Genomic DNA, 12,722 nt, shown 5'->3' with positions numbered 1-12,722 from the left:
AGAGCATTTTGTCATGTATCTGTTAGCTGCCTGAATATCTTCTTTAGTGAAGTGCATGTTCATATCCTTTGCCCACTTCTTGATTGGGTTGTTTGTCTCTTTGTGGTTGAGTTTTATCAAAATCATATAGATTTTAGAGATCAGGCGCTGGTCGGAGATGTCATAGCTGAAAATTCTTTCCCAGTCTGTAGGTGGTTTTTCACTCTTTTGGTGAAGTCTTTAGATGAGCATAGGTGTTTGATTTTTAGGAGCTCCCACTTATCTGGTTTCTCTTCATCATTTTTGGTAATGTTTTGTATTCTGTTTATGCCTTGTATTAGGGCTCCTAAGGTTGTCCCTATTTTTTCTTCCATGATCTTTATCGTTTTAGTCTTTATGTTTAGGTCTTTGATCCACTTGGAGTTAGTTTTTGTGCATGGTGTGAGGTATGGGTCCTGTTTCATTTTTTTGCAAATGGATATCCAGCTATGCCAGCACCATTTCTTAAAAAGACTATCTTTTCCCCAATTAACTGACACTGGGCCTTTGTCAAATATCAGCTGCTCATACGTGGATGGATTTATATCTGGGTTCTCAATTCTGTTCCATTGGTCTATGTGCCTGTTGTTGTACCAGTACAAGGCTGTTTTGACTACTGTGGCTGTATAATAGGTTCTGAAATCAGGTAGAGTGAGGCCTCCCACTTTCTTCTTCTTTTTCAGTAATGCTTTACTTATCCGAGGCTTCTTTCCCTTCCATATGAAGTTGGTGATTTGTTTCTCCATCACATTAAAAAATGACATTGGAATTTGGATCGGAAGTGCCTTGTATGTATACATGGCTTTTGGTAGAATAGACATTTTTACTATGTTAAGTCTTCCTATCCATGAGCAAGGTATGTTTTTCCACTTAAGTAGGTCTTTTTCAGTTTCTGGTAGTAGTACTTTGTAGTTTTCTTTGTATAGGTCTTTTACATCTTTGATAAGATTTATTCCTAAGTATTTTATCTTCTTGGGGGCTACTGTGAATGGTATTGATTTGGTTATTTCCTCTTCGATGTTCTTTTTGTTGATGTAGAGGAATCCAAGTGATTTTTGTATGTTTATCTTATCACCTGAGACTCTGCCAAACTCTTCTATTAGTTTCAGTAGTTCTCTGGAGGATTCCTTAGGGTTTTCTCTGTATAAGATCACGTCATCTGCAAACAGAGATAATTTTACTACTTCCTTGCCAATCCAGACACCTTTTATTTCTCTGTCTAGCCTAATTATTCTGCCTAGGAACTCTAGCCCAATGTTGAATAAGAGTGGTGATAAAGGGCATCCTTGTCTGGTTCTCATTCTCAAGGGAAATGCTTTCAGGTTCTCTCCATCTAGAGTGATACTGGCTGTTGGCTTTGCATAGATGCCCTTTATTATGTTGAGGAATTTTCCTTCAATTCCTATTTTGGTAAGAGTTTTTATCATGAATGGGTGTTGGACTTTGTCAAATGCCTTTTCTGCATCAATTGATAAGATCATGTGGTTTTTATCTTTTGTTTTATTTATGTGATGGATTACATTAATGGTTTTTCTGATATTAAACCAGCCTTGCATACCTGGTATAAATCCCACTTGATCGTGGTGAATTATTTTTTTGATGTGTTGTTGGATTCTATTGGCTAGAATTTTGTTGAGGATTTTTGCATCTATGTTCATGAGGGATATAGGTCTATAATTTTCTTTTTTTGTAATGTCTTTACCTCGTTTTGGTATCAGGGAGATGGTGGCTTCATAGAATGAGTTGGGTAGTATTCCGTCATTTTCTATGCTTTGAAATACCTTCAGTAGTAGTGGTGTTAACTCTTCTCTGAAAGTTTGGTAGAACTCTGCAGTGAAGCCGTCCGGGCCAGGGCTTTTTTTTGTTGGAAGTTTTTTTATTACTGTTTCAATCTCTTTTTTTGTTATGGGTCTATTTAGTTGTTCTACTTCTGAATGTGTTAGTTTAGGTAGGTAGTGTTTTTCCAAGAATTTATCCATTTCTTCTAGGTTTTCAAATTTGTTAGAGTACAATTTTTCGTAGTAATCTGAAATGATTCTTTTAATTTCAGTTGGTTCTGTTGTGATGTGGTCCTTCTCGTTTCTTATTCGGGTTATTTGTTTCCTTTCCTGTATTTCTTTAGTCAGTCTGGCCAATGGTTTATCAATTTTGTTAATTTTTTCAAAGAACCAGCTTTTGGCTTTGTTAATTCTTTCAATTGTTTTTCTGTTCTCTAATTCATTTAGTTCAGCTCTAATTTTTATTATTTGTTTTCTTCTGGTGCCTGATGGGTTCTTTTGTTGCTCACTTTCTATTTGTTCAAGTTGTCGGGACAGTTCTCTGATTTTGGCTCTTTCTTCTTTTTGTATGTGTGCATTTATCCATATACATTGGCCTCTGAGCACTGCTTTTGCTGTGTCCCAGAGGTTTTGATAGGAAGTATTTTCATTCTCGTTGCTTTCTATGAATTTCCTTATTCCCTCCTTGATGTCTTCTATAACCCAGTCTTTTTTCAGGAGGGTATTGTTCATTTTCCAAGTATTTGATTTCTTTTCCCTAGTTTTTTTGTGATTGATTTCTAGTTTTATTGCCTTGTGGTCTGAGAAAATGCTTTGTAATATTTCGATGTTTTGGACTCTGCAAAGGTTTGTTTTATGACCTAATATGTGGTCTATTCTAAAGAATGTTCCATGTGCGCTAGAAAAAAAAGTATACTTTGCAGCCGTTGGGTGGAGAGTTCTGCATAAGTCGATAAGGTCAAGTTGGTTGATTGTTGTAAGTAGGTCTTCCATGTCTCTATTGAGCTTCTTACTGGATGTCCTGTCCTTCTCCAAAAGTGGTGTGTTGAAGTCTCCTACTATAATTGTGGAGGTGTCTATCTCACTTTTCAATTCTGTTAAAATTTGATTTATGTATCTGGCAGCCCTGTCATTGGGTGCATAAATATTTAATATGGTTATGTCTTCCTGGTCAATTGTCCCTTTTATCATTATATAGTGTCCTTCTTTATCCTTTGTGGTGGATTTAAGTCTAAAGTCTATTTTGTCAGAAATTAATATTGCTACTCCTCTTCTTTTTTGCTTATTGTTTGCTTGATATATTTTTTTCCATCCTTTGAGTTTTAGTTTGTTTGTGTCTCTAAGTCTAAGGTGTGTCTCTTGTAGGCAGCATATAGATGGATCGTGTTTCTTTATCCAGTCCGAGACTCTCTGTCTCTTTATTGGTGCATTTAGTCCATTTACATTCAGCGTAATTACAGATAAATAAGTTTTTAGTGCTGTCATTTTAATGCCTTTTCATGTGTGTTGTTGACAATTTCATTTTTCCACATGCTTTTTTGTGCTGAGACGTTTTTCTTAGTAGCTTGTGAGATTCCCATTTTCATAATGTTTAACTTTGTGTTTGTTGAGTCGTTACGTTTTTCTTGGCTTTTTTCTTGAGTTATGGAATTGATATTCCTTTTTGTGGTTACCTTATTATTTACCCCTATTTTTCTAAGTAAAAACCTAACTTGTAACGTTCTATATCGCCTTGTATCACTCTCCATCTGGCAGTTCAATGCCTCCTGTATTTAGTCCCTCTTTTTGATTATTGTGACCTTTTACCTATTGACTTCCATGATTCCCTGTTATGTGTATTATTTTATTTATTTATTTTTTAATTAATCTTAATTTGTTTGTTTTTGTGATTTCCCTATTTGAGTTGATATCAGGACGTTCTGTTTTGTGACCTTGTATTGTACTGGTACCTGATATTATTGGTTTTCAGACCAAACAATATCCTTTAGTATTTCTTGTAGCTTTGGTTTGGTTTTTGCAAATTCTCTAAACTTGTGTTTATCTGTAAATATCGTAATTTCGCCTTCATATTTCACAGAGAGTTTTGCTGGGTATATGGTCCTTGGCTGGCAGTTTTTCTCCTTCAGTGCTCTGTATACGTCGTCCCATTCCCTTCTTGCCTGCATGGTTTCTGCTGAGTAGTCTGAACTTATTCTTATTGATTCTCCCTTGAAGGAAACCTTTCTTTTCTCCCTGGCTGCTTTTAAAATTTTCTGTTTATCTTTGGTTTTGGCGAGTTTGATGATAATATGTCTTGGTGTTTTTCTTTTTGGATCAATCTTAAATGGGGTTCGACGGGCATCTTGGATAGATATCCTTTCGTCTTTCATGATGTAAGGGAAGTTTTCTGTCAGGAGTTCTTCAACTATTTTCTCTGTGTTTTCTGTCCCCCCTCCCTGTTCTGGGACTCCAATTACTCGCAAGTTATCCTTCTTGATAGAGTCCCACGTGATTCTTAGGGTTTCTTCATTTTTTTTAATTCTTTTATCTGATTTTTTTCAGCTATGTTGGTGTTGATTCCCTGGTCCTCCAGATGTCCCAGTCTGCATTCTAGTTGCTCGAGTCTGCTCCTCTGACTTCCTAGTGCATTGTCTAATTCTGTAATTTTATTGTTAATCTTTTGGATTTCTGAATGCTGTCTCTCTATGGATTCTTGCAACTTATTAATGTTTCCACTATGTTCTTGAATAATCTTTTTGAGTTCTTCAACAGTTTTATCAGTGTGTTCCTTGGCTTTTTCTGCAGTTTGCCTTATTTCATTTGTGATGTCTTGAAGCATTCTGTAAATTAGTTTTTTATATTCTGTATCTGATAATTCCAGGATTGTATCTTCATTTGGGAAAGATTTTGATTCTTTTGTTTGGGGGGTTGGAGAAGCTGTCATGGTCTGCTTCTTTATGTGGTTTGATATGGACTGCTGTCTCTGAGCCATCACTGGGAAACTAGTTTTTCCAGAAAATCCGCTAAAAAAAATGCAGTCAGATCCCTATCAGAGTTCTCCCTCTGGCTCAGGCTATTTGGATGTTAATGAAGTCGCCTGGGGAGGGTGGGGGAGGGATCAGCGAGATAGGAGAGTAGCACCTCAGTATATAGCCAGAGTTGCTTGTCTTGCTTGGAATGACTATTATATCTGAGATTTCCGTGGGGTGCGTCGCCTATGTGTGCTGGCTGTGTGGAGATTGCCCCCGGGGGGTCTGGCCCGCTGGAGTCACGGTCAGATCCTCTGCTGTCAGCCCCACGCCCAAGGTTAAGGCTCCCCTACTGGGACAGTGCACTCCCGACTCCAAAATCAGTCGCTGCCTCCCGGGGACTCCCCGTCCTGCCAGCCATGTCGCCGCGCCACCTCTGCAAACCAGATGGGCCCCCCCCCCGGGGTCGGCTCTGGAGAGTGGAGCAGCTCCCCACGCCTGTGCCGTGACGGCTCAACCCGGCTGGGACGCCGCTCTCCCCGCTCCAAGACCAGTCACTGCCTCCCGGGGACTTCTCCCACCGGCTGCGCCGCCACGCCGCCCTCACGAACCTGCTGGGCCCCCCCCCCGGGGTCAGTTCAGGGGATGGAGCTGCTCCCCGCGCTTATGCCATGCCCGCGCTCCGCCAAAATCCCAGCAGGACGGTTCCCCGGCTGGGACGCTGCTCTCCCCGCTCCAAGACCGGTCACTGCCTCCCGGGAACTTTTCCCACCGGCTGCGCCGCCACGCCGCCCGCACGAACCGGCTGGGCCCCCTCCCGGAATGAGTTCGGGGGCTAGGGCTGGGCCCCTTGTTTGTGCCGTCTGCCCCCCTCGGCTCTGCCCCAAATCGGGCGCCGAAGCTCACCTGACTGGTACGCTGGCTCCAGGCTCTGAAAACAATCGCTGCTCCCCGTATTTGTTCGTTCTCCATCTCTAAATCTGTGTTTGTTGTTCAGAGTTCGTAGATTGTTATGTATGTGATCGATTCACTTGTTTTTCCGAGTCTTTGTTGCAAGAGGGATCTGCGGTAGCATCCACCTAGTCCGCCATCTTGGCCCCGCCTCCCTTTCTTTTATATTAACTTACATTTCAGCAAACCTGTCAGTACCTTCTTCTGCAATACATTAAACAAATTTGCTTATGTCATTTACTCTACTTGAAATACTCTCTGCCATACTCCCAATTTTTGTCCCGTTTTTCAAGAATGAGTTTAAGTCTCACCTCTCCTACAAAGCCTTTTTTGACCTCCTTCTTGAAATTCCTGGGGGGCTTTAGCCTGTATACACCTTTGGCATTTAGCATATGCTACCCTCCACTGAGAGGTCTGTGGTGATACCTCTGCCTCATTTTCCACCAGGTTTTAATATGGAGTGAATAATGTAACACACAGCATCTGAAGGGGTCACATTTAACTTACAAGTGAAAGCAAAAAATCACCTAAAGTAACAGCTCGTCTATAATTATTAGAAACTTTACAGCAAACCCATCCCACTCTTGCCAATAATATTTTTACATCTGTATTCTAAAATGTAAGATAATTCTTTAGGCTTGGGTTAATACCTCCTGTTAAACACTTCCCTTAAAAAAAAGAGGCAAGATTTCAAAGTAAGTTACCAAAACTTTTAATTACAAAACTTTAAAGAGACAAAAAAATTCCAGAAAAATAAAACTAGAAACACAGCTTTGTACAATAATAAAACCTCTTAAAGTATAGGCATAGTAGAAAACTTGAATTTTAGAAGGCAATGAAAGAGACATTTTTGTCTAGTCAGAACCATTTAAGCAAATAGCGCTTTTTTTTCTCCATCAACCATGCAAAACACATACTTTTTATATAAACTACATGTGCTCTGACAAGTACCACTACTTCTTCCCTCAGTTGTGAGTATTCCTACTTTAATTCCAGAAACATTTTATTTCAATACAAAGTTTTTAATTTTGCTTAATAAAGAACATTTAATCTGGTCTTTACCCTGACGATAATATGCCAATACTGAAATAATGCTGATACAAGTCCAAATTTGACACTTTCACTTCTATACCAAAAAAAAAAAAGCTTCTTGAAGAGCCAAGAAACACTTTCCTCATAAGCCCTGTGATGAAGTGCTAGTAAACATTAGAAAATTGATTGCAGGCATGAAATACTGAAACAAAGAAAATGTTTTTAATGTGGTTGAAGAGAAAATTATTTCAATCAACACGGTAGAGACTTTCACTTAAAAAACTAGTCTGAAAATAAAACTGCAATGAAAAAAGTCTCCCATTTAACTATTCTGGCAGGAAAAGAGTTGTACTTATTTCACAGGACAGAGAAAAGAGGGATTGAAAAATAATCCACGTTTGGCAAATTTATCTGTTAAACAATTGTCAAAAACCAATTTTGTTTTCTGTTTAGCAAATAAAAATCACCCGAAAGATCCTGCGGTACTCACATGGAGAGCTGAGGGGTCTGGCAGGAATTCGGCATCCTCTCCAAAGATAAAATCAGGGGGCAGCTCTGGGTATTGAGCGTTGAAAATGATATCCCCTGAAATAAAAGAAAATGACAAGCCCTTCTTATTTCCTTGCTGAAGTATAAATTTTGTAAGTAATGCATCAAAGAAGATTCTAAAACAAGTTTACAGTCATGTGTCATTTAACAACCATGATATACACTCTGTGAAATAGGATGCTATGTGATTTGGACGCTGTGCAAACGCCACATCATATTCTTAGCAAAGCTATATGGGATACCTTCACAGTTTCATTTCCAGATTGATACTTTTCCTTTGCCTCTTGTTGCTGCTATCACGTCTTGTATTTGGGGCCATGGTTATATTTTCAAAAGAAAATTAAACAGATAACACTACAACACTCAAGAGACGTGCAATACACGAGATTGGATACTGCGGCCTACCGAGTCAAAGCATACACTGTTATAAACTTTTTATTTGTAAGTAGGGAAAGTTCATATTAAAATAACAATAGGAAGTATTGTATAGTACATACATAAACCAGTAACATAGGTGTTTATTATGACTATCAAGACATATATGTTATAGTTTTTATATGTACTGTACCATGTATACAAGACATGAGATACACATGTTGTGTGTAGGAAGCTGCTGCATTCACTACATCCAGTTATGTCCACTAAATTCCATTCTCCAATTGGGACTGCTGAACTCTATTATAACCTTATGGGACCACGGACATATACGTGGTCGGATACTGCCCGAAGGGACATTATGCAGCACATGAGTGTATTTGAAAAGCACTTTCTGAATGATCAATTCCTCAAGTAAAAAATCTGGTATTCTCATTTAAATTAACATTCACAACATGCAATTAAAAGATTTATCTCTTAATACACTATAAATATAAATAACCAAATAGGAAAGTAGAAAAAGTCACATCCACATACTGTTTTTTTGTTTGTTTGTTTTACATGCTGTCCAATCACTAGCTGCTAACTAGAGGCAGAACTGAGGACTAATCATGTAAAGACCTAGCCCTTGCCTTGCAGAAATTAAACAGGCATACCGTTCTTGTAATGGATAGAACGCTTAGCTTCTTGTCAAAAAAATTAGATTTATGCCCAGAAGTTCTCCTAAGGGAGCTATAATAGTATTGACATCACAGATTTGTTGTGAGGATACAAGAAGATAGCATGCCTAGCACGGTGTCTGGCATATAGTAAGTACTCAATAAGTGATACAGGAGTAGTATGGTTGTTATTGCTACCATTATTCTGAAACATAAGAAAAATTACAAAGTCTCATTAGCAAATTCATGCTAGCAAATTCTTCTACCTCTCTGTCCCTTTTCAGTCTCTTTCTTTAGCTCCCTTTATGTCCTCTGCTCACCCCAAGAATCAGTCTTCATCATTCTGCTAATACAAAAGAGCAGATTAGTGTATCAACAATCTAACACACATACGAGCTCTAGGTACACTGTGTGTGTCTAAGAATGTATACTCTTGAGTACAAGCATACAGCACGTACACATGCACACATACATAGTTATATTAGTACATTTATTCTGCTCAAACAACATCTACACAGCTGATATTCAAATTCAAACATTCAGGTACCAGGCATTTCAATGTCAAACTCAGGAAGTCTAAAAACATGCTCATCACTGTCCCTTTTCTCACCCCTTTCTTCCCCTAGATGACTTCCCTGTTTCTAGGGATGCCACTGTTATTTCTTAATCACCCATGTTGAAACTCTGGTGTACCACTGACCTTACACACTCCCTTTACACTCTTAGAAAGCAAGTCATCTCAGTTTTTCCTACAAAGCATTTATCACATGGATATTTCCTACTGCTCACAGCTCTTTACAGGCTCATATCACCTAGTCCATACATTCATACATCCTTTCACAAATATTTAAACTTTGGTCTACACACGATGCATAGTACTGAAGATAAATATTAAAAAAAAAAAAAAAAAAGAACAAACCTTCTTAGACTACTACTTTGCCCCAAAACTTCCTTACTTAAAAACTTCAATGATTCTCTAGCATCAACTAGAATAAGAGAAAACGTTACAAACCGGCATTTAAGGCCTCCAAAATGTTATGTTCCTACTTGTTTACCCAAGGAGCCCTGACGAAGCAAACAGTTAAGCACTCAGTTGCTAACACAAAGGCTGGTAATTTGAACCCAACCAGTGGCTCTGAGGGAGAAAGCTCCGGTGTATTTGCTTCTATAAAGATTACAGCTTAGGGAACCCAGGCAGGGCTGTTCTGTTCTATGCCCTGGGGTCGCTACGAGTCAAAAATGATTTGACAGCACCTAAAAACACCACCACCTATTTATCCACCTTTCTCTCTGTCCACAAGCCAATACCAATCTTCTATTTTAGTCAACATAATCTTCTTGCTGCCCTCAAATATGCCACCCAGCTAAAATGCTCTCTCACCCTGCTCAGTTTTTACCCATCCTTTAAACTCACTGCCGTCGAGTCAATTCTAATAGCGACCCTACAGCAGAGAGAAGAACTTCCCCAGAGGGTTTCTAAGGAGTGGCTGGTGGATTCAAACTGCCGACCTTTTGGTTATCAGCCAAGCTCTCACCCACTGAGCCACCCATCCTTCACGGGCCTACTTAATTACCTTTTCTTGCATGAAGCCTTCCCTAATAAATCCTGTCCACACTGATCATCATTACTTCTAAAATTCAACAATAATAGTGATTATACCATTCGCTTCAGTATTCATTTATAAGTAGTTTAATATTGTTTCATTGTTCTATTCAATTAAAAAAATCATAACACAACATACTACATGTGAGGTACTATGATACACATTGAAGTCAATACAAAGATGTTTATCCTCAAGGAGCTCACATTTAATGACAGTGATAAGACATATACACACAACCACAACTAAACAGCAGTACAAGGTAAGTGCATATAGTTGATCTTTCTAATATATTGTAAGCATTCAAAGAATAGACAAGTTCTTATACTTGTTTCATGTCTGTGACAGCGAAAATTTCAGCAAATATAGAATATATTCAAGAAATGCTCAATACATAAAAGAAATTCTATTTTCTGAATTGAATATCAAGTACTGACAAAATCTACAGTAAAGAACAAAGTAATGGCAGTTACTTTTGGACATTCCTATAGCAGATGAGTTTAAGCAAGAAAATTTCCCTTCAGAAGCTGGGTATAGAATTAAGCCATCAAAAGTAGAACATCTACTCCCTCTCCTTCACCCTACCTGCTACCATCGTCTCAGGTTGTCAACTATATCTGTTACTAAACATAAACTTTCTTCAAATATGCTAACTAAAAGCATTAGTCCAGGCCGTGGCTAAGCAGCACTGTTGTCAATTTTTAACTCATAGCAACCCCATGTGACAGAATAGAACTGCCCCAAAGGGTTTTCTGGGTTGTAATGTTTACAGGAGCAGACTGACAGGTCTTTCACCTACAGAACCACTGAGTAGATTCAAACCACCAACCTTTCTGTTAGCAGCCAAATTCTCAACTATTGTACCACCAAGGTAGCACTAGTAGAGACAACTTAAATGTACTAGGTTGCTATGAGTCGGAATCGACTCAATGGCAATGGGGGTTACTCATTCTATTCAAACTTACTCGGCAAGAATAATTTCTTAGAAGGGCATATACATCAGAGATATGTTTCTATTTGTAAAAAATGTAAAACATCAATGCAAGATATCAATAATAGAGGAAACTGTGGGCAGGGGGAGAAGGAGTGTATGGGAACTCTCTGTAAATCTGTTCAATTATTCTGCAAACCTAAGTATGCTCTAAAAAATAAAGTATTACATTTTTTAAAAGTTCTACAACTGGTTTACATTAGTGACTTCTAAGGAAAAAATTTCTCAAGATAATTGAGTAGATGCATAAAGTTTTTGGAAAAAGCCAAGCTGAAATCCATTGTGCCTTGAACCTCAAAAACTAAATGCTCTAAATTCCAGTACAAGAAACTCTGTTACTTTTGTTACTATAGGAGGGCAAAAAGGTGGATTTTCGAGTTCTCAAAAGAGCATTGCCAGTAATAAATATTTCCAAACTACTAAACATTAAAAATATGATCCAAGGAAGTAGAGCCAACATGGCACTATAGACAGAAGCATCACACCATCCCTCTACAGCAAAGACCCAACAAAGTAAAACAGAAACAAACATCAATCCTGGTACACTAAGTGTACAACAGGGAACCAGAGAAGTTAATCTGTAAATGACAGGAACGTCAGAACAATAAAAGAGGGAATAAACAGTGAGGTATAGAACGTTCAAATGGAGAGGAAGGCAAGGTGATACCAAGTAATAAAAGACTGGTTTAGACACAGGAAGATAACAGTAAATTTCAAAGTAACCACAAATAAAGTTAACAAACCTACTCGTAAAAATAAAGAAGAAAAACAGAAAGTCTTAGTAAACACAAAATCTACCAAAAGAAAAATCCACAAACAAATGGAATTCAACACAGGAGAGTAAGAGGAACAAAGAAAATGTCAGCACCACAAAAAATAGCGCTACAAAATGACAGCAATAAACTCACACCTATCAATAATTACATTGAACATAAATGGCCTAAATGCTCCCACAAAGACACAGAGAATGATTGAATGGCTAAAAAACAGGATCCATCAATATGCTGTCTACAAGAGACACACCTTAGAAACAAAGACAGAAATTTACTAAAAATCAAAGGATGGAAAAAAATTTATTAAGCAAACAGCTTTCAAAAAAGACTAGGAATGGCAGATAAATCTGCCATTTTAATCTCAGATAAAACAGACTTTAAAACAAAATTCAGCATAAAAGACAAAGAAGGACATTTTATAATGATTAAGTGGACAATCCATCATGAATACATAACCATAATAAATACCTATGTACCAAATAACAGGGCTCCAAAATACATAAAACAAGCTCTAAAAGCACAGAAAAGAGAAATTGAAAGTTCCACAATAATAGTAGGAGACTCCCGCACACCACTCTTGGTAAAGGACAGAACATCTAGAAAGAAACTCGACAGAGATACTGAAGATCCAAAGGCCACATTCAGCCAGCCTGACCTCAAAGACATATATAGAACACTCTACCCAACAGCTGCAAAGTACACATTATTTTCCAATACACGTTCTCCAGAACAGACCACATCTTAGCCCACAAAGCAACCCTCAAAAAAATCCAAAACATTAAGATAATACAAAGTATCTTCTCTGATCACAATGCCATCAAAGTAGAAGTTCACACCAGGAAGAACAAGGAAAAAAAAAATCAAATACATGGAAACTGCAATAACACCCTGCTTAAAAACCACTGGGTAATAGAAGAAATCAAAGATGGAATCCAAAAATTCCTAGAATCAAACAAGAATGAAAACACATCATACTAAAACCTTTAGGACACAACAAAGGCGATGCTCAGAGGTCAATTTATAGCAATAGATGCACACATCAAAAAG

The 12,722-nt window shown here is 38.1% G+C and overlaps 1 protein-coding gene across 2 annotated transcripts in view; it reads right to left on the bottom strand.

Annotated features, from left to right (window-relative positions):
• BABAM2 (BRISC and BRCA1 A complex member 2) overlaps positions 1-12,722 on the bottom strand; it is a 685,697-nt gene that overhangs the window by 477,629 nt on the left and 195,346 nt on the right. For both annotated transcript variants that reach the window (XM_049904727.1, XM_049904724.1), the window contains exon 4: positions 7,218-7,312. In XM_049904727.1, coding sequence (XP_049760684.1) covers positions 7,218-7,312 — 95 coding nt within the window. The remainder of the gene's footprint in view (positions 1-7,217; positions 7,313-12,722) is intronic.

Source organism: Elephas maximus, chromosome 12, assembly GCF_024166365.1.
Source record: "Elephas maximus indicus isolate mEleMax1 chromosome 12, mEleMax1 primary haplotype, whole genome shotgun sequence".
Taxonomy (NCBI): domain Eukaryota; kingdom Metazoa; phylum Chordata; class Mammalia; order Proboscidea; family Elephantidae; genus Elephas; species Elephas maximus.
Note: the sequence above shows the minus strand (reverse complement) of the source record. Positions and strands in the feature narration are given on the sequence as shown.